Here is a 23,224-nt window from a genome sequence, read left to right as displayed (position 1 = left end):
GACTGGCCCATGTACCAGTAGCACGTAAAAGCACCCACTACACTCTCGGAATAATTGGCGTTAGAAAGGGCATCCAACTGTAGAAGCTTTGCCAGATCGCATTGGAGCTTGGTGCAGCCTTCTGGCTCTCCAGTCCTCAGTCAAACCATCCAACCCATGCCAGCATGGAAAGCGGACGTTAAACGATGATGATATTCATGTACAATCACATACGCATATACACGCAAATATTCTACCACCTCTTGTAGAACATTAGTCACTTCTTTTCCACAACACTTCAGATTTCAGTTACCATTTTTGATGCCTAAATTGAAATTAATTTATTTTCTTGTGTTTTGTTTTTTTGACTCAGACTTTTCAGTTAAACTGATTTGTGAGTAGAGAATCTATTCCCATTCTATTTACAAACGAAGAAAACAACAAAATCAAATTCCTTATATTTCACCTTTGGCTGAATCTATATTCTTCAACGACTTCAATAATGAACTTCCTTGTGTTGTTAAGCTTTTCATCAGCTCTATTCAAACACTCATGAGCAATACATTCCTTCCATGACCATCCATCTTTTTGTCAGACAATGTATCATGGATTACATTATCCACCGATTCATATTTTAAATTATTAAGACACACTCTCGGAGTGGTTGGCATTAGGAAGGGCATCCAGCTGTAGAAATTCTGCCAAATTAAGATTGGAGCCTGGTGCAGCCATCTGATTCACCAGCCCTCAGTCAAAATCGTCCAACCCATGCTAGCATGGAAAGCAGACGTTAAACGATGATGATGATGACAGTTTGAAGTGATTTGGAATGATATATCTAGTAGAAAGAGTAACCATATAGCGGCTCTCTTACTGACTCATGTGCTGGTGCCACACATAAAGCACTTGGTACTCTCAGTAAAGTAGTTGGCATTAGGAAGGATATCCAGCCTTGGAAACTATGCTGAAGCAAACAATTACAGCCTGATGCATCTCTTCAGCCTTGCCAACTCCTGTCAAACTGTCCAATCCAATACATTAAATGATGTTGATGATGATTACATACCACCACTGTTGGTTTCTTATTGCTAGTAATAAAAACATTAAGAATAATTATTCACAACATGGCTAGTCTGTAATGAAACAAGAACTGTTACAATAGAAATACCACAGCTCAACTGGAAGAATAAAAACTGTGAAAAAAGTGGTGTTCTTTCAGGAATGTAGAGTCATGTCTTCAATTCAAATCAGAGACAACAATTATTTTGTCTTTTGAAAGAATTTCTCAGCTCTGGTACTACGGCCATGTAATTAGAATGTTGCATGAAAGAATTGCAAGACAGATTCTTCAAGCTGTACCAAATGGCAGGAGACCTTGGGGGTCAACCAAGAATGAGATGGTTGGATGATATTCATAGTCTTAGTTGGTCAGGCTTGGGAATCCAACAGGAAACGGTAATGATGGTTGTTTCTGATATAACCCTATAGAGGAGGGACCTGAGGACTATACACTCCAACCACTGCCAGGACCCTCCTAAAGATAGCAGGTGAAGGAAATGGATGAACAATGAATGACCAAGCTACAAGACAATGTTCATTTCCATTTTCTGGCAAATTCAAAAATGAATTCAGTAACAAATTTCAATCAAGTGGAACATGATCTTGATCTTTAACCCATTCAGTATTTCCTAATATTGATTTCAAATGTTTGCACAAGGCCAGAAACTTGGGGGAAGGGGTTAAGTCGATTACATCGACCCCACAGCTCAACTAATACTTGTTTTACCGAAAGGATGAAAAGCAAGGTTGACCTCAATGGAATTTGAACCCAAAATGTAAAAGGGGATGAAATGCTGCTAAGCATTTCGTCTGGTCTGCTATCGATTCTGCCAGCTCACTCCCTAATATTAATACTTTAGGTGGGCGAGCTGGCTCGTTAGCAGCAGGATCTCACTCATCACTACAATCAGAGTTCAAATTCTGCCAAGGTTGGCTTGTCTTTCATCCTTTTGAGGTCAGTAAAAACAAGTACCAGTTGGGCACTGGGATTAATATAACCAATTTTTCTGCATCTCAGAATTGCTGGTCTTGTGCCAAAATTTGAAACTGATATTTAATTTATGGTCATAAGGCAGCAAACTGGTAGAATCAATAGTAGACGGGACAAAATGCAGTCAACTTTGTCTTTCACCCTTTAAGGGTCAAAATGAGTACCCTGGGGGGGTCAATGAAATCAACTATCCCCTACCCCAAAACTGCTGACCTTATTTGAAATATTTGAAACAAAAATATCCAATAACTAAAGAGTAACTAAAGTTAAACATGTCCGCAAGGGCGGACATTGTAAAACCTAGTCAAACAACCAGAACTGAAAGGTAAAAGGCCATTTTCATTAGTTAAGTACTGAAGAGGAATTAATTTTTCAGACATCCTAAAAAAAAATTTGATAGGAAATTTATTTTCAATTACAGAACTAATTTCAAAACTGAATTTTTTTTTTCTTTTTCTGAAATGAAAAATATTTTTGGATATTTTATTACATGTAAAAAAAAAATAGGGATAAATACAGACACACATATATATATATATGTATGTATACATATATGTATACATGTGTGTATGTATGTATATATGTGTGTGTGTGTATATATATATATATATATATATATATGAGAAAGAAAGAGTGAGAAATGAGAATAAACATAATACCTATTCAGTTTTGAATAAATAAATAAATGTCAAAAACAAAATGATAATTTATATACACACACTCATGAATATATTGTGTGTATGTATGTATATATACATACGCACACATATATATTCATATATACATTCACACAAACACATATATACATATGCATATATGATAAGATGCTCATAAGTCCAGTTGATTAATGAAAAGTTAAGCCTCTCTAAAGTATTAGTACATTTCTTCGGTAGTTTCCTGCATGTGTACAGTTAGATGTAGGACTGCTACAGGTAAATTTGGAGCTGCACGTCGGGTAACATCATCCAGTCCACTTCTGCTAAATCAGTGTGGTTAGTAGAAATACTTAGTAGAATGTACAGAGAAAACATAAGCAATTTGATCAGTGTTAATGTAATGTAATAAAGCATTTCCCTGAAGAACCACTGTGGGTCTGCATCCAAATGCAATATAAACATCCATTGCAGAGGATGCAATATTTAGGGGACAAATGGTATAAACTCCATTGTATATTAATCATACTTTTTCTTCTATTTCTTTACATCAAAACTGAGTCATAATCTAATTATAATTAGATTATGGTGTTAATAATTATTAACACCAAATATTGTCCGTTCCTCACTATACTGAAATTAGTTCCTGTTCTTGGGTGACAGAATTAATGCATCACCCAGATTAATGCCACCGGTCCTTCACAGCTTTTAGCGGAATGTGTGCAGTTGCAAGCATTTGGGTCAGGTCTTTGGTTTAGAAATAACTTCTTTTCTATTGTCTCAGAGATTGAAAAAGAACCAATCATTAATCTTATTCTTCTGACAAAGTCATAAAAAAGTTCAGGAGAAAAAAAATGAGGGATTAGCCATGCATGAAATTCATGTCAGTAACAAAAGTAAATACAACAACCAGCTTTATCACCTGAGAAGGCACTGGTAACAGTTGTTATTATAATGGCATTGAACAGACCGACTCAGCACACACAGAGTTGGATGGCACAAATTTTGAATAAAATCTTTTAAAATTCAATGTATATCAAGACTTCAAATATCAGCCGAAACAGTTACATTTAAAAAGGGTGCAGATGTGGTTTAGAAAGCTATCAATCTGACCAACTGAACATGTGACTATCTTTTCAAATTTACACGCATTGAAAGCAGTGTTGCTCCCAAATACACCAACACACACACAGAGACAGGCACGCACACACACGCAAGTGTGCGTGCATACAGACACAGACATATGCAGGTGTGCGTGCACACAGACATGCATGTACAATATATTAAAGAATATCCGTATTAAGAAATATTCTTAGATTGATAGAGAAAAAGTCATTTTATTTGTGAAAGTGAAATTAATGTAGTCTTTGTTTTGTTTTCTATAAAAGAAACAGAAATATACTAAAACTTGTTTAGGTAGCAGAGAAATTGTTTGTTGTAAAGCATTGGTTGAGCAGGAGGCAGTTATGGAAGAGGGGGGGGGGGAGAAGAGGGATGGAAAGAGAGGGAGATGGGAAAGGAAGAGAGAAAAGGAAGGAAGGAAGAAAAGAGAGGAAAGACGGAGAGAGAGAAAGAAAAAAAGGAGGAGGTAGAGATTGAGCAGACACTAATTGACAGGTAAATATACTGAAAATGTTTGATGTTGGAGAGAGAAGAAACTGGATTAGTAGGTGGGCAACCAAGAAGGTCTGGCCATACACGCATATATACATACATATATAATATATATATATGGGTATGCGTGCATGTTTGAGGTTACAAATAAGAGAGAGAGAGAGAGAGCACTCGATGCAATGCTGTGGAAGTTATTTACTCTGAAGGGGCTGATGATCCCTGCTATCACAACTCGGGGAGTCAACCCCTGAGTGTCATCATCATTTCAGCAACGAAAAAGATAAACATTTCCGTTGTCTGAACAATAACAGCATAATAGGTAAATTAAGTCGCAGTAACGAAGAGAATCATCAGCTTTCCCCAAATATACACACACACATACAGATAAGGGTGGGCAAAAATAGGGATACAGATGCTCAATATCAGTGGAATGTTCTTTTCATCTTTTTTTCCACCCATATTAAGCAACGCCATACCTGCTGTTGCCCACTCCCACACATATATATATATATATATATATATATACACACACATACATACATGTATATATATATATATACATACATACATGCATATATATATATATACATACATACATGCATATATATATATATACATACATACATGCATATATATATATATATATATATATATATACATGCATATATATATATATACATATACATATGCATATATATATATATACATATACACATGCATATATATATTATATATATATATATATATATATATACATGCATATATATATATATATATATATATATATATATACATATACACATGCATATATATATATATACATATACACATGCATATATATATATATATATACATACATACGTGTGATTATGTGTTTGTATGTGCGTATGTATGTGCATATATATATATAATATTATATTATATTATTCTGGTAGATGGACATGGATGTAGTTTCGTTTGTTCAGCAGGAATGGAAGTTCTATGAGGCTCCTCTAACAAACAGCAGAAGTAACACAATGTTTGTTTCTTTGATAATAATTTGCAAACTATATCTATTCAGCAGTCATTATTTGAATTTTGGGAACCCCTTTTCTTGTTGGTGGGGTGGATGGTATGGGTCATGAACACGGCTCAGCTCCTACTGCCACCCCATGACCGCTCCGTCCACAGGTCATGTTTGTCACATTAGTCCAACAGTTAGTGTCAGGATCATAACATTCCACAGAAGAAAGGAAATCATTTCCATCGTATCCACCTGGAACAAGAAAACAGGAGATAAGGAAATGAGAAATGGAAAGCAAAAATTACTTGGCAGAAAAAATACAAATGTTTCAACACACACACAGATTCGAATATAATATTTATTGAACATCATCATCATGGTTTTCCATGCTGGCATTGGTTAGGCAGTTTGGCAGGATCTGCCAAGACACAAGGCTGCATTCCATGTTTTATATAAAATACATGTGTTTCAAGAGACTGATCTATAGCAATTACATAGACAAATGCTGCCAATTGCATTCATTGCTGTTCACAAATGAATATGTTCATGTAAACTGTGTTATTGAAACTTGCCTAAAACAATATAGAAATGAACATAAAAAAGGTTCATAACAGCCAAATACAGAACCTTACTGGACACTTAATAGTCCATACTTTATTTTTATTTCTTTATATATAGGCGCAGGAGTGGCAGTGTGGTAAGTAGCTTGCTTACCAACCACATGGTTCTGGGTTCAGTCCCACTGCATGGCACCTTGGGCAAGTGTCTTCTACTATAGCCTCGGGCCGACCAAAGCCTTGTGAGTGGATTTGGTAGACGGAAACTGAAAGAAGCCCATCATATGTATGTGTGTGTGTTTGTTCCCCCAACATCACTTGGCAACCGATGCTGATGTGTTTACATCCCTGTAACTTAGCAGTTCAGCAATAGAGACCAATAGAATAAGTACTGGGCTTACAAAGAATAAGTCCTGGGGTCGATTTGCTCAACTAAAGGCGGTGCTCCAGCATGGCCACAGTCAAATGACTGAAGCAAGTAAAAGAGTATATACCAAAAAGGTATTTTGCCAATATTTGTATATAAACTATCTTAAATATTTCCTTGTTTTGGTAAATGGTAGTCTTGGCAATATAATCAAATTTGAATCAACAGTCAATTTCTACGGTAGTTTAAGAAATACTTACCAAGTGCAAATAGTCTCCCACCAACAACAGCAACGCTAAGTGCACTCCTCGGACTATTCATAGAAGAAACATATTCCCAGACATTGGTTTCAGTGCAATATCTTTCCACAGAACGTAGCTGTGAGTGGCTGTCGTAGCCTCCAACAGCATAAATATAATGTTCCATACCAATCACACCTAAACAAAAGACAATAAAAAAAAAAAGATATCTTAACCAAAAATTTCTCACAGAAGAAATGGCTTTTAAAGAGTTATGAAAAATATTAGATTTACAATTTTTGGTAATGACTGACATTATTTAAATTTAATTTTCAGAAGTGTACTTGCCAGGTCTGAAATTGTATGTCGAAACTAAAACAATTTAGTCAGTCAAAAACACACATCATCAACATCATCTAATGTCCGTTTTCCATGCTGGCATTGGTTGGATGGTTTTGACTGGGGCTGGCAAGCCAGAAAGCTGCTCCATCATCATCATCATCCAGTGTTTTAAATCCAGATTTTGTCCCCATTAATGGGGGTGGCCGGGTCTATCTCAATGCCATAACAACCAAGGTAGGCAGGTGTAGCCCACCCCAAACTTTGGGCTGGCTGGTGCCCATTCTCCTTTGCTATCATAATTCTTTTTTAGAGCTGGATTTTCTATGGGTTGCGTGCCCTTGCTTACCCCCAACCTCAGTTTCTAGACATGAGTGGTCCCGAGACCAAGGCCTCTACCACAATTTTTAAGGAATGTGGTGGAAAACTAGCTCAGGAAGGCTGGAACGCTACTCCCTGAGACCCCTTTCAGAACCCATCTTCCTTAGGATCCTATTATCTCTTTTGGCATTGGTTTCTATGGCTGGATGTCCTACTTGATGCCAACCACTTTACAGAGTGAACTAAATGCTTTTTATGTGACACCAGCACAGGTACTTTTTATGTGGCACCTGCACAAACTTCATTTAAACATTTATTTTTTATCAGTGATCAGTTCACAGTTGTTGCAACAAAACATTTGACACCAAATAATTTAATGTCTTCTGTACTTACCAGCACCACTTCGTACTGTATTCATGGGTGCCACAAATTTCCATTCATCTCTCTCAGGATGATAGCATTCAACACTACACAGACGATTCCTTCCATCAAAGCCACCAACCGCATACAATAGCCGATTGACAACGCCTACACCAACACCAATCCGTTTAGTCTCCATAGGAGAAATTAATATCCAACGATCTATTTCTGGATCATATCTGAAAATTAGATGAAAGGAAATGTTACAGATTATCATACATGTAAACACACACACACGATTTCATTTAGGCATAGTGATACCAAGAACAAGTTTTTAGAACTCATTACAAATAGGCTCTGGGGTAAAACATGTTAGGCAAGAATACGGAGTATAATGTTGATTAATTAATGACAAGGGAACAGGAATTACATACGGTTCCAAATGTAATCATGTCTATGAATTTAAATGCTTTCTGAAAAATAAACACGCACTTCATTTTAATGGCTCTGAGGAATTTATAAGAGGTTGCACAGGCACTCACCTCTAACTGCATTGCTTCTTGTAGTAGCAGAAACAGCTGTAAGCTAATGAAGTTGTTACGTGGTTATATAATTGCTGTTCTCATCATTCATTATCAATATGTGCACGCACACACACACCAATAGGTCCAGAGATACGGTCAATGACAATGCTAATAATCACAGCAATGATAAGAATGGACTTGATGGAGACACTGACGCCAATAATTAGATCTATGGGATTGGTGCATAATTATTGCGGCTTTTTTCAACAAATTATATTCAGCAAAAATTAACAACATGCAACAAAAACATCTTAAAATGATTATTCTGGAGCATATTCACCATCTACTTCAATTACTCCTTCCCATTTGCTTGGCAGGCGGTGAGAACGACGCTTAAAGATGTTTTTGTTAAATATTGTTATTGTTTTTGTTGAATAAAATTTGCTGAAAAAAAGCCGCAATAATTATGTACCAACCCAATATATTCAAGACCAATTCATAAACTGTTTCTGATGAAGATCTTGTAAATCTTTCAACTGACCATTACTGAGGATAACATAGCATCCTTATACCAGCAGCTCCTTACAGCAGCCCCATGACTCTGAATAATACGGCTATTTACATTATTTACATTTGATGGATATTTGTCCTCATCTTGTTTGTTGTTAACACAACGTTTAGGCTGATATACCCTCCAGCCTTCATCAGATGTCTTGGGGAAATTTCAAACCTGGGTTCTCATTCCTAAAGTATTTTTCGATATTATTATTCAGGTCACAGCCTGGAATCATACTCAGAATCTTGGGGTTAAGAGCGCAGGCTACTAACCCCAAGATTCCAAGTTCGATTCCAAGCAGTGACCTGAATAATAATAATAACATTGAAAAATACCTAAGGAATGAGAACCCAGGTTCAAAATTTCCCCAAGACATCTGATGAAGGCTGGAGGGTATATCAGCTGAAACGTCGTGTTTTAAAAACAAACAAGATGAGGACAAATATCCCTCAAATGTAAATAATGGACATAATTCCTCATCTCTTAAATTGCAGAATGAGCCCAGCCCCACTCAATTCTACTCACTTTGTACCTTGAATAACCACCTGAAAACCTCATCACCATTATATTATCTATTTTTAGCTCCTACTGATTGTTCCCATCCTCACTTCTAAAATGTGAGAAACCACGTAGCTCTTCTACTACAAGAATGTGCTCAGCATCCCACCCTTCTTTCGTATTATAGGGTTGCAAATCAGTGCTGGCCTTAAGGTTGATGCTGCCCCAGGCAAGCTGAACTTCAGTGTGTACAAGCTGATGGTTGTGGAAACTTCCTTGTCTTCGTCATGCCCTCCTTGGCGCCCCTTAGCATATAGCGTCTCAGGTGACTGCCCAAGTTTCTGGTACCTTGAGCTGGCCCTAATGCAAATACAGATTATTAAGTGGTGGTAGCAGGATCAAACACAAAGACACACATGCATGCACGCATAATATATATTCGACAGGCTTCCACACAGTTTCTGTCAACCAAATTTATTCAAAAAGTACAGATCAGCTTCAGGCTATAGTAGAAGACTCTTGCCAGGACTAAACCAAAAAACTTTTGGTTGCAAAGCAAGCTTCTTAACCACATAGCCATGTATGCACCTGTATATCATTAAAAAAAAATTTAATAAATTGATAGATAAGCAGAAGAATTATAAGAAATTAAAATAAGTTACCTTTCAGCAATTTCATGGTGTTGAGATCCATGTGAACCTCCAATAGCATAAATCATATTATCAATTGTCCCAACACCAACTCGATTTCTTGGCACAGACATCTGTGCACAAGGTCTCCACATATTCCGATACGGGTCATACATGTCCAAGGAAGCCGAATCCATATTACCATCAGGTGAGTTGTTCCGTCCACCAACAACATAAAGAATACCCTTCACGACACACGCACTCAGCCCACTACGTGGTACAGGCAGGTCAGGCAACCGCCGCCACTCATTTGTCTCTAAATTGAAGAATTCAAAGTTACTAAGAGATTGCCGGAGATAACCTCCAGCTGTGAAAATAACCATCGGTTTGCAAGGCTTGCGGCAAACTTCAGGAATCTGTTTGTGGAGTTTTAGTTCTTCAAAAATGCGTGCCAAATAACTCTGGCATTGTGGATTTTTCTTGAGCAATTTACACATCTTGAGCTGTTTCTCCAAAAACTTTGGTGAAAGGAAATGGCACCGTACAGCTCCAAGTAAACTCTCCAACTTACTAAGACGTTTCTCAGAGTCGTTCTCCACCCAACGAATGACAGCATTAAACACTTCGGACTCACAGGCAACATTTAGCTCATCGTGTTTGATCAGGCTGACCAATCGACACGGAGAAAGCATCAGAAATTCTTCACATTTGCTTACTTTACAAAAGTTCTGGTAGATGTATTCCCCTGCCTTACTGTACAGGTCCATACAGCCATGTTCACTGGCAAAGTCTGCAATACCGATGCAGTTACTAGGGTCCAGCTGTTGCTCGAGAAACACCGTGCAAGCTTCGACGATGCGTGTGATCTGAAACATAGTAGCAGCTGGCAGCAACTGGCAAACATTCATCTCGTTGATTTGGATTTCAGAGGTGTAGGCGAAATTGATAAGAATACCAAGTATGCATGGGGATATGCAGTGCAAAGGAATCTCGGTCATATCTTCCTCTTTCATTCCACCAGTGAACATGGCACGAAAATATGGACTGGCAGCAGCTAACACTATTTTGTGGGCCTGGAAAAGAAAGGAAAATGAAAGGTGTAAATAAAAAATTTAAACTGTATCCTTTAAAAATATATGTGCTTCAACACACAAACTCATATAAAGAATTGTGCAAACCAAATCCAAAAACGGAATATTATAAGCTTTAGCCAAGCTAGCAAGACATTGAGAAACACAATGTTCTGCTGTCTGAAAATTAAGGTAGCTACCCGACAGCTCCACTTCATTAATGCAGTGTAAATAATGGACAGAGTCAAAATTATAGAAAAGGTTGCAAGACGCAACAAAAATTTTAGGAAAATAAAAATCAGAAAAAAGTGGAAACTTTACCGGTTGAGTGTGTTACATTATAAGGCACAAAAAGAAAATTACTCTCCCAAGACAAAACAGAATATGCTTCAACATACGAACTCATATAAAGAATCTTGCAAACCAAATCCAAAAACGGAATTAAAAATATATGCTTTTTGTTAAGTAATATTTCATTAGCCAAATATTGTTTTAATCCTCTTAGGTTTTATTAACCAAAGTACAACAGTGAACTTGGACAATGAGTAAAATATTTTAACAAAAATCAAATCATACACCCACTGAGAGGAATGTGCTGCATGGAGATTGTAGAATGTCCAAGAAGTTTTGACTAATAACTGAGCATCAGTTGGATTATGTGAGTGGGTTTGAAATGGCTGGTTAGGTAAGTTGGGTAAGCAGGTTTCTGATTGGTTGGTTGGTTGGATGGACAGGTTGGTCTCTGATTGGTTGTTGAGACATTAAGGAACAAAACCCTGCTATTGCCATTGTCCCTGGTCTTGCCACTTCTGTAATCCCACAAATCACAGTCTACCATCTTAAAAGATTAAGGATGGCACATTGGATAATGTATTTCTAGATACATTATGCCAGAATAAAAGATAGAAACATCCTGCAGATAAAACCACTGCATTGTCTCAGTTTCATACAACCCTGGGAACACTTCTGTCGTTTTATCAGCAAAGAGACTTCACACTTTTGATACCAAACTGCCTGAGATCACCACTGCCTCTATGGCACAAATTTCATATTTCAAAATGGTTTAGATTAAAATCTTCCATCAAAATTTCTTGTTAATTTATGCTCTAAACACCAGTTTAATAATGACACAATATACTTTACTAAATTCTTCCTTATTTTAAAACTTAAATGAAACAGTTTATTCATTTCATTGTTTTAACATTTGTTTACTGTGTTGGCATAAGTTGAAGTGTATTTCAAAGGAAATGTGGTAAGAAAAGGGTTATACTCTGTGGATAATTGTGATTACTGTATTAAGTGTTTCTCCAGGTTAGCACAGAAGTCTTATTTAATCACTGAACTATGAGGAAACAACACCGATGTGGAATTTGGCAGAAAGAATCTGTACAGAAGCCTGCCATATAATTTATCCACAACATTCACAGTGAAGGGCTTCAAGAGAATACCCTCCATCAGGCATTTACCATATTCTGAACGCCTTACTTCCCTGGGCATGGATACATTGAAACTCCGATGTCTGGTAGCTGACTAAGCAGACACCCATAAAATTATTAACCATCTTACTAACAATAACTCTGAGCACCTTTTCAAACTCCACCTGTCTAACACCCGTGGACATGTTTACAGAGTCAGAAAACAGCACAGCTCCCATGACTTTCGGAAACACTTTTTCACACTAAAAGTTGCTGAAGCATGGAACAAACTGCCAGCATCAGTTGTTAGTTGTCGGAGCACTGCATCCTTCAAAACTTCCATGCTTCCTGAGATTCGCCAACACTACACCTGATTTTCTTCCCTCCATACACACGCAAGCATGTATCTGACTCATACACTGTTCACTTCCCAGACATTTGTACATTACTGCATATGCTTTATATGCACTTTTGACAAGCTGTGGTGCACCTGAGCACTGTATACAATAATTTCCTTATTATTATTATTATTATTATTATTATTTATTTAAACAAATAATCGTTATCTACATTATACATGTTTTGGGTATTTTAGATTATGCTGAGTTTTGTGTGTGTGTGTGTGTGTGTGTGTGTTTTTTTGCCAATGAATGTCTGCTGAAGGTATAAACGTCAATGAGAAATCTGAACTTCCAATGAATCATGAACAAAGTCCTTTGGCATGCATGCAGCATCAAGTTACAGGAACTTCATCATTGCCACTATTAGAAATGTAACAGACCAGAGAATGGTGATTAGAAACCTGCTCACCAACTGCAATATAAAGTCAACAGAAGATTATTTCTGTGTAAGACCATGCACACACACACACATTTACGTGTGCACACTTGCATGCACAAGCATGGCTGTGTAGTTAAGATGCTTGCTTAGCAACTGTGTGATTTCAGGTTACATCTCAGTGTGGCACCCTGGGCAAACATCATCTGCTAAAGCTCTGGGTTGACAAATGCCTTGTGAAGGAATTTGGTAGATGGCAATTCTAGGGTAACAGGCCAGTCACCTAGATTAGTTGAACATTGAGGGCAGGTGGCCAAAGAAAGTTTTCCAAATACAGTATAGACAACAACATCAGCTGTGACTTGAAGCATCTCACCACTGCTGCTGGACTGACAACGGCCATAAGAACTGTGTCAATGTGGTCTTTTGGAAATAGAAGATAAATCTCTTTTAAATCACACCCAACTCGATCTCCTCATCACAGCTGACCTAGAGTACAGAACAACCACCCCCAAGAAGAATGATGATACAGTGTCCAACTCAATATAAAACTGTTAGCAATTGATGGGGAAAATAGAAACAGTAGTTATTGATGTGGTCCTAAATATAGAGAAAGACTGGATGGTCACAACAGGAACAACTTTGATTACATGAGAAATCAATAAGAGCTTCACGTGGACTAAACAACAAGAAGAATGATGAAGCCAGCTGTGACCACTTCAACTAAGCCTCAGCTATGTTCAAATGCATATATACAGTGAACAAATAGCAAACAACTGAAACAGTTGCTGTGTCTGTGTCAGTTTGGAATATAGGGAGGGTGACTATTTATTCCATAACACCTCAGATGTGAGAGCAAAAACTAATGAAAAATGCCAAAGACGGAGGTCTATGGCCCTTCCTAATGTTATCCACTTTACAAAGCACCCAGTACACACTATGGAGTGGTTGACAAAAGGAAGGGCATCCAGCTGTAGAAAACATACCAGAACCGAGTACAGTTCCTGGCCTTGCCAACTTCTGTCAAACTGTCCAATCCATGCTAGAATGGAAAACAGACATTAAATGATGATGATGAAGGTGATGATCCTGTGATGCACCTAGTCACATTATCAATGATATTTCCTGGGGCCATTAGGTGTTTCAGGTTTTTTCAGCATCTGATATCATCAACCATATGATCCAGTTGGGGATTGATCAATCCCCAATTTGAGTTCACCAGGTTGCCTTGCCCTTTCCAGGGCTCACACCATTCTGATCCACAGCCAGCTTGATGCCCTTCTGCCTAGTGACCCATGCAGCCAAGCATATTGTAAGTTCTGCATGGGACTGGCCTGCAAACCCTCTACAATCCACCTGCATAAGATCACACTTGCCACTCATTGCTTTCACACAGCCCCGTTATATAACTCAGTGTATTTCCTCCTCTTATTCACATTTGCCTCCTTGATGCGATTTGATATGCCAAACAGTGGACACCTAAAGGTTGTACAGTCTGTTAGAACAAACTAAACAATAATACCCCACCATCAACTGCCACTTTACTGTCTCAAGAAATTAAAGATGTTAGTGTAGACAAGATAATGTAGTCCTGGGCACATCATACAGCAAAAATTAAAAGGCTGGATGTGATTACAGCTTTAATACTTTTAATCATAGATATACTGAATCAGAGCTCACCTCAGCTTTATTAACGATAACAAACTAGATATTTTGATTTCCAAAATTCATTTGAAATAGATAAATGGACATATTTGTAAACTAGACTGATTTTGTTTTACCATTAACATTATTATCATTTAGTAGTCTTATTTTTATAACATGCTTTCACTGCACTACCAAGCACAGCTCTGTGTGCCTTGGTTAAGTGCTATGGTTTGCTGTGATGCTCTTATGGTTACTGTATTGAAAGTGTTTCACATAGGATCTGTGCAGTACCTAGTGGTGCTATTTTCTGTATGTTATATATTCTTGTTAGTCCTGGTGTTTTTGCTACGTATTTGTCTGAATATTTTTTTTATCATACCTCATGCACCAATTACAAGTACTGCTTCTGTTTTTAGACTCCACATTCGAGTTACCTCTATTTCCAGGTCTTTGTATTTTGAAAGTTTCTCCATTTCTTTTAGAGAAACACTGTCATCTGTTGGTATTGATACATCAATTAGAAAGCATTTTTTTTTTCTTCATAATCTCTGAAAACTATATCTGGCCAATTGGCCTTAATTTCTCTATCTGTGTGTATTGGCATAACCCTTAGTATGGTTGCTTTCTCATTTTCTGTGACCTTTACTGGCATGCTAATACAATTATTATTATTATTATTATTATTATTATTATTATTAATGGCTCATTTGAGAGAAGAGAGCTGCACCAATGCCTTTCACAAAACAACTGAAATCAATGTTTTTTCTTGAACAACTAAGTCAATATTACCAAAGGAAAAACTTGAGAGAAAAGAGAGAATTTGAGTCGGAGGTTAGTGCAGAGCCAGGAGGAAAGTGATACTCTACAGAAATGATAAACAGAAAAGAGATGAGTGTTGTGTAGACTTGGGTGGAGATGTTATACAACTAAACAAGCTCTGGGATGTAGAGTCCATTATAGCAATGAGAGAGAAAGAGTGACTAAAGAATGAGAGAGAGAGAGTGAGAGAAAAAATAGGAATGAAGGGCACAATGCCGATACAGCATATCTGTGACTGAAAGGTTAGACTGCACTGGAGAGTGACTTTTTTCACAATCAGTCAAGATTATATTACAATTGAATATATTTCTATTCACAGACAATGGAATTATTTCAGACATGTAATATTAAATTCAAATGAGGACATTGACCTAAGTATTTTACAAAAATCCTACAAACCTGGAAGGATTCTTCACCAACTTTGAACGTCACATCACAAAGTTTCCTTGAGTGCCATAATATATTCATAACATCGAGTAATTCTTTTGGATGTCGAATGATACTGAAGTGCATGCTGCCATCTGATGGTTTCTCACTGGAAACAGGTTTTGGTCGATAGCATGACTGGAACATTCCAATCTGCCCTTTGATCGCGGTGTTCGCTGCCATGGTAACATTATCAATGCAATCCACACTGTTCTGAGGCAGTTGGCAGTCAGAACGATCTAATTTAGAAAAGTAGAAAAAAAATGGGTTTCAATTAAAACAAAACAAAAAGAAAATCAAAAAAGAAAAAAAAAGAATTCTATTTTAACTCTTTAAAGTCCATAGCTACTAACAGCATCATTAATAACAACATATACGGTTACTAAGTTACATAAACAGAGACAGCCTCAATGATGGAGCTTCTATATGGTCATGTATTATGCTAGAAATAACAGCCAAATATTTAAATCTTAACATTTTAAAGAGGAAGTATTTTAAAAATGTAATCGTCACAGCTGCAATGCTTCTGACCATGGGTTTTGCTTGATCAGAGCTGACCTGGAGTTAAACAACAAAATCTGTTTATGCTAACAATTAACATTATGTATGCATCACCTAAAATCAGCAAAGGGTTTGGAAAACAATGGGACAAAGAACATGAGAAATCGGCCGATCAAATCATCATCATCATCATCATCATTGTCGTTTATCATCCACTTTCCATGCTGGCATGGGTTGGATGGTTTGACTGAGGACAGGCAAGCCGGAAGGCTGCACCAAGTTCCAATCTCATCTGGTAAAGTTTCTACAGCTGGATGCCCATCCCAACACTCCAAGAGTGTAGTGAGTACTTTCTACATGCCACCAGCACAGAAGTGAGTCAGGCGGTACTGGCATTGACCACATTCAAATGGTGCTTTTTATGTGCCACCAGCACAGGAGCCAGTCAGGCGACACTGGCATCAACCACACTCGAACAGTGCTTTTTACGTGCCACCAGCAAAGAAGTGAGTCAGGCGGCACTGGCATCGACCACATTCAAATGGTGCCTTTTATGTGCCACCAGCAGAGGGGCCAGTCAGGCGGCACTGGCATCGACCACACTTGAACAGTGCTTTTTACGTGCCACTGGCACAGGCGCAAGTCAGGCGGCACTGGCATTGACCATGTTCAAATGGTGCTTTTTACGTGCCACCGGCATGGTAGTTCCTAAATTTGACTCGTATTTATTTTAATGACTCCAGCAAGATAATTGATACAAGCAACCTTATCTCTTTTACTTGTTTCAGACATTAGACTGTGGCCATGCTGGGGCAGTGCCTTGGAGAAGTTTTTTATTTGAATGAATTGCTGATACTTATTCTATCAATTTCTTTTGCCAAACTGCTTAGTTATGGGGACATAAACACACCAACACCAGTTGTCAAGACAAACACAGACGCACATTATATGACAAACTTCTTTTAGTTTCTCTCAACCAAATCCACTGAAAGAAGCTCATCATATATATATATATACACATACACACATATATATATATATATATATACACACACACATATATATATATATACACACACACAAATATATACACACACACATATATATACACACACACATACATATATATATAATACACACATACACACACACATATATATAATAGTAGGGAATATAATTCCAAAACTTACAGGGAAAAATTCAATTTAACAATTTTAAATCAAATATCACAATATATAATATATGTATATAATTTAGAGAAAAACCTCTATTAAACAATTCAATAATGTGCATATAAAATCAAGAAGGTGGGAAACAAATTTAAAGGTCAATGGATATATTCATTCAATCCATATTAATGAAATTCTCCATGGTATACAATATACATACATAAATGCATTCAATCATATGAGATATGAAATTTCTAAGAATTTACAAATACATACATATACATGAAAATTAATAAATATATAAAAATATAAATATATAAATCCATAAATATATCTGCGAAGACCGAATATTCGAATTTGAATCAATGAAGACGGTAGATAAAAAAGCGAGTATAAAGAATCCTGAACAGGTATAAAATCTTACAGCCGTTTCAAAAAGATATCGGTTGCTATGGGTGAGCTAACTCCCACCATAGCAATTCTCTATATTTCTCTCATCAGAGTTAATAGATTTACAAAATTAAAACTTTGAAATATAGATGGTTTTTAAAACTGAATGTTTAATCGGACCATTCTCTTCAAGCTGATGTTGCAGGCTAAAGTGCATTACGACGCTGTATATAATATAATATATTTTAGAAGAGTCCATAATATAAAGGATGGCTAGATTAAGATCCTAAAGCTTAATTATTTTTGGTGAAAATTTTAAAAGTTGAAAGATATTTGTGTCTATAGGTAATTATAACATCAGATATCTTATTAAGTAAACTATTTTTGTTGGTTCAGATTATGTGGATCACCTCCTTTGTATATAAATTGCAATTCTTTGTGTTCTGTTGTGTCTGGAGAGAATCATTTTCTTTTTGTGCCTTATTATGTAACACACTCACCGGTACCATTTCCACTTTTTTCTTATTTTTATTGTCATAAAATTTTCGTTGCGTCTTGCAACACACAAACTCATCTAAAAGAGTCTTGCAAACCAAATCCAAAAACGAAATATAATTCTTTGTGTGTTTATTAAATGGTGTGGCTTCCCTTATAGACCGATTCAGACTGAATTCTATATTGTTCATTTTTAATTTATTGATGTAGGTTGCTAGTGTGGTTTCACTAACCACACTAGCAACCTAAAGAATTCAGTGATTCAGCCCCTACTGAGAGGGTTGACAGATCCATCACATAGTTATTATGGAGGTGCCATGCGACAAGCTGGCAGAATCTTTACCACACAATGGTTAGCAGCATTTCCTCTGACCATACGTAGTGAGTTCAAATATCACTGGGATTGATTTTGTCTTTTATCCTTTTAGGGTCAATAAAATAAGAACCAAAAGGCAGCGAGCTGGCAGAAACGCTTGCATGGCAGGCGAAATGCTTAGCGGTATTTCGTCTGTCTTTCCATTCTGAGTTCAAATAGCACCGAGGTCGACTTTGCCTTTCATCCTTTCAGGGTTGATAAATTAAGTACCAGTTGCATACTGGGGTCAATCTAATCAACTGCCACCCACTCCCTACTACCACCACCACCACTCCCCAAAAATTTCGGGCCTTGTGCCTAGAGTAGAAAAGAATAATTATTTAAGGCGGTGAACTGGCAGAAACGTTAGCACGCCGGGCGAAATGCTTAGTGATATTTTGTCTGTCTATACATTCTGAGTTCAAATTGCGCCAAAGTTGACTTATCCTTTCAGGGTCGATAAATTGAGTACTAGTTGCATACTGGAGTTGATCTAATTGACTGGCCCTCTCCCCAAAACTTTTGGGCCTTGTCCTAGGGTAGAAAAGAACAAAATAAGTACCGGATAAGCAATGGGGTTGATGTAATCAACTTACTCCCTCGCCTCAAAATTGCTGGCCTTGTGCCAAAATTTGAAATCCTTATTAGTGGATTTTCAAATAAATTAATTTGTTTTTATTTTTTAATTTATTTTAATCTTTCCCAATATTATCTGAATTAACACAAAAAAATATTTTTATCATAGTTTTTTTATGGATTTCTTTTTGTAGCTCTATTCTTTCAACTTTCGTTAATCATTTTTTTAAAATTTGAATAAATCTTATCTCTTTCCAGACATCTATCAATGGAGTATCAAAACATACAGAAAAATATAACAAAATAACAAAAAGAAAAACAATAAACATCATATCTTAGCAATGAGCATAATAATAAAAATAATAATTCCTTTAAAACACATTTTTGAGGAAGGAACAATGAATGAGACTAACCAAAAGCAGTGACTATGGAGTTCTGACAATAGCACCAGTTTGTGACATTAGTCAGAAAATAAAGTATTAAAACAGAAAAAGAAACCACCCCCAACTCAACCTTAATTCCAATTCTTATCTCTCTTTAATATGTTCTAATGAAAGCCAGAAGGACAGGCTGATGAGACAGGCTGACACTCCTCAATATGTCAATTGGTTTCCTTTTTCCACATATCTCACAATCCCTGCTCCATTTTACAAAAGGAATTAGAACTAAACTAAATTAACCATTTAACATTTGGTGTTTACATTATTTTGAATTAATGATGCATTATCTTGCAGCATTGAGATTTCAATGATGTGACAGTTTATTTTTAAAACGACATTGTAGAGTAGGTCTGAGAGGCTTGATCAAGAGAAAACACAACAACGTGAGGACATGGAACAAGTATAGTGTTATTGGATGCTCAGGAAAGGAAAGAAAGAAGGAGGATTTAATGTTTTGAGTGGAGCTCTTCATCAGAAATATAAAAGAAGGAAAGGTCCAAGGAAGGGAAGATGGAGAAAGAAAATCGCCAATGATAATACAATATTATTTGAATCTCTGTTTGAAGAATTTGTAATAGACGTCTTACATGTTTCTACTACATTTACAATTCTGTAATTCCTATTAGTGTATGAAACATGTGTAAAGGTGAACAAATATTGCCAAAATCATTTTCCAATCTTCTGTTTTGATATTATTTAAAACAATAAAAAAAATGTGGTCCTGATATGGCCGGTTAAAATGCTAAAGGTTTAATATTTCTTATGGGATAATGGAAACGTAACAAACTGGACTATGGCCATGCTGGGGCACTGCCCAGAAGGGTGAAATCAAACAAACTAGCTCCAGTTAATGGGGCATGACTGTGTAGCCCCTTGGGCAAGTATCTTATACTATAGCCCCAGTCTCACCAAAGCCTAGAGAGTGGATCTGGTAGAAAGAAACTGAAAGAAGCCTGTTGTGTGTGTACTATATATATGCCTGTGTGTATTATGTAGATAGGGTTAAACTCCAAGGTGTGTCCTCTTAAAACACATATCTGCTTATTTCATTGTTTCAAATCCATATGTAGATGTTACATTTGTGCGAGGCAGGCATAAGAGTTGAAAATACAGTGAAATATTTTTCTGCAGAGAAATAATATCAAAACAGAAGATTGGAAAATGATTTTGGCAATATTTGTTCACCTTTACACATGTTTCATACACTAATTGGAATTACAGAATTGTAAATGTAGTAGAAACATGTAAGACGTCTATTACAAATTCTTCAAACAGAGATTCAAATAATATTGTATTATCATTGGCGATTTTCTTTCTCCATCTTCCCTTCCTTGGACCTTTCCTTTTTCTATATTTCTGATGAAGAGCTCCACTCGAAACATTAAATCCTTCTTTAAATCCTTCTTTCTTTCCTTTCCTGAGCGTCCAATAACACTATACTTGTTCCATGTCCTCACGTTGTTGTGTTTTCTCTTTGTTCATGTTTGGATTAACTATACATAGGTATAATTTGGTTCTCTGTCTGAAGAATTTCTAATAGGAAGTATCTTGCATGTTTTTCTACTACATGTTAAATTTTGTAACTCCTAATAGTAGATGAAACATGTGTAATGGTGAATAAATACTGCCAAAAAGTTTTCCAATCTCTTTTTTTGATATATCAAATATATATATATATATATATATGTGTGTGTATATCTCTTTGTCTGAATATTGTATGATGGTTGTAAATGATTGTCACTGTTATATCGAGTGCCATTCATTTCCAGTCTTCTGTGAAAAACATGTTTGGCCATGGGAAAAGATTACTTTTCTTGGAAAACAAGTGAGGGTTGGTAACAGGAAGGGCATCTGACCATAGGAAATCTGCCTCAATGAAACTCCATCCAACCCATGCAAGCATGGAAAAGTAGACATTAAAAGTAGAATGAATCATTATCTATTAATTACTTAACAGATTAAATGAAATAAAAGGCTGGGAAATCATTTAAGAATTCCTGTGTTGAGAACATACATATACACCCACTTCAACTTCCAAACATGCCATTAGAAGTGGGGAGGAAATGTCATCAAGTGCAGACTGAAAAATTAGTAAAAGTGGAATGAAGGTGATGTAGTGGCTTTAATTGTAATGAAATCAGAGGAAATGATCTCAGGTTATCAATTTAGTAATAAGTTCAACAGGTTCAACACTGTTGATAAACTACTATTACAACATACTTTCCACTGCCTTTCATAGTTTTGGTACAATTCAAGCTGAGTGGAATTTGGACTCTCTACGCAGGCAAAAACTGGTCTAACAGAACAATCGTTCCTTAAACCTAAGACCCATATGGTGACAAGGAAATTCTTAGGTGCACATATTTGGTCACTCCTGACTCATGTTATACTTGAACGTATATATCACAAACTGAAGAGGAAGCCACCAGCATAAAAGATATATGTGTGTGCATGTGCACACATACACACATATATATATATATATATATATGTATATATACATACATACCTAATGTTGGCTGTCAGAGAGAAAAAAAGAGTACAGAGTACAATGGCAAAAATTTATAATAGTTTTATTTCAGTTGAGCCAGTCTTTTACAATATGAAGGCTGGAGGGTATATTAGCCGAAACAAACAAGATGAGGACAAATATCCATCAATTGTAAATAATGTAAATTATTATTATTACTATCATTATTATTATTCAGCAGAAGTTACAGAGTGACCCAAGAGCTAAGTGGTTCTTACGATGACACTTTTGACGAGTACTAAAGTGTAAACTTTCATCCCTTAAGTCACTAACTTCTGCCAATCATTAATAATTATCTCTCTCTCTCTCTCTCTCTGTATATAGAGAAAGGAATGGAGATGAGAGAAATAAAATTTTCAGTCGCAATAGTTTCTCCAAAAGTCTATTCTGGTGGATATAAACCCATAATCAGTCACACAAAGAGGATAATCTCTGAAATTTCTTCTAGGCTGATTTCGTTTCAGTTAAAAAACTTAATTCAATGTTTCTAAGATGATGATGATGATGATGATAATAATCCTTTCTATTGTAGACACAAGGCCTGAAATTTTTGGGGAAGGGATTAAGTCGATTACTCTGAGCTCCAGTGTATAACTGGTATTTATTTAATCTACCCCAAAAGGATGAAAGGCGAAGTTGACTTTGGTGGAATTTGAACTCAGAATGTAGCAACAGGCACAGGAATGGCTGTGTGGTAAGTAGCTTGCTTACTAACCACATGGTCCTGAGTTCAGTCCCACTGCATGGCACCTTGGGCAAGTGTCTTCTATTATAGCCTCAGGCCAACCAAAGCCTTGTGAGTGGATCTGGTAGACGGAAACTGAAAGAAGCCTGTCGTATGTGAGTGTATGTGTGTGTGTGTGTGTATATATCTGTGTTTGTCCCCCCACCATCACTTGACAACCGCCACTGGTGTATTTACGTC

At 36.6% G+C, this 23,224-nt stretch overlaps 1 protein-coding gene across 3 annotated transcripts in view; it reads right to left on the bottom strand.

Moving 5' to 3' along the window:
* Nucleotides 1-5,139: 5,139 nt before the first annotated feature.
* The window catches only part of LOC115214944 (kelch-like ECH-associated protein 1), a 178,916-nt gene continuing 160,831 nt past the window's right edge, over nt 5,140-23,224 (bottom strand). For 2 of the 3 annotated variants that reach the window (XM_029784027.2, XM_029784028.2), the window contains 5 exons: nt 15,817-16,082; nt 9,723-10,762; nt 7,516-7,721; nt 6,484-6,660; nt 5,140-5,551 (listed from right to left, as the gene is read on the bottom strand). In XM_029784027.2, the coding sequence (XP_029639887.1) occupies nt 5,415-5,551; nt 6,484-6,660; nt 7,516-7,721; nt 9,723-10,762; nt 15,817-16,082 (1,826 nt within the window). In that variant the 3' untranslated portion in view covers nt 5,140-5,414. The remainder of the gene's footprint in view (nt 5,552-6,483; nt 6,661-7,515; nt 7,722-9,722; nt 10,763-15,816; nt 16,083-23,224) is intronic. The other variant, XM_029784029.2, reaches the window with a different exon arrangement.

Source organism: Octopus sinensis, linkage group LG8 (genome assembly GCF_006345805.1).
Source record: "Octopus sinensis linkage group LG8, ASM634580v1, whole genome shotgun sequence".
Taxonomy (NCBI): Eukaryota; Metazoa; Mollusca; class Cephalopoda; order Octopoda; family Octopodidae; genus Octopus; species Octopus sinensis.
The sequence above is the reverse complement of the archived record's forward strand: the minus strand, read 5'-3'. Positions and strand labels throughout refer to the sequence as shown.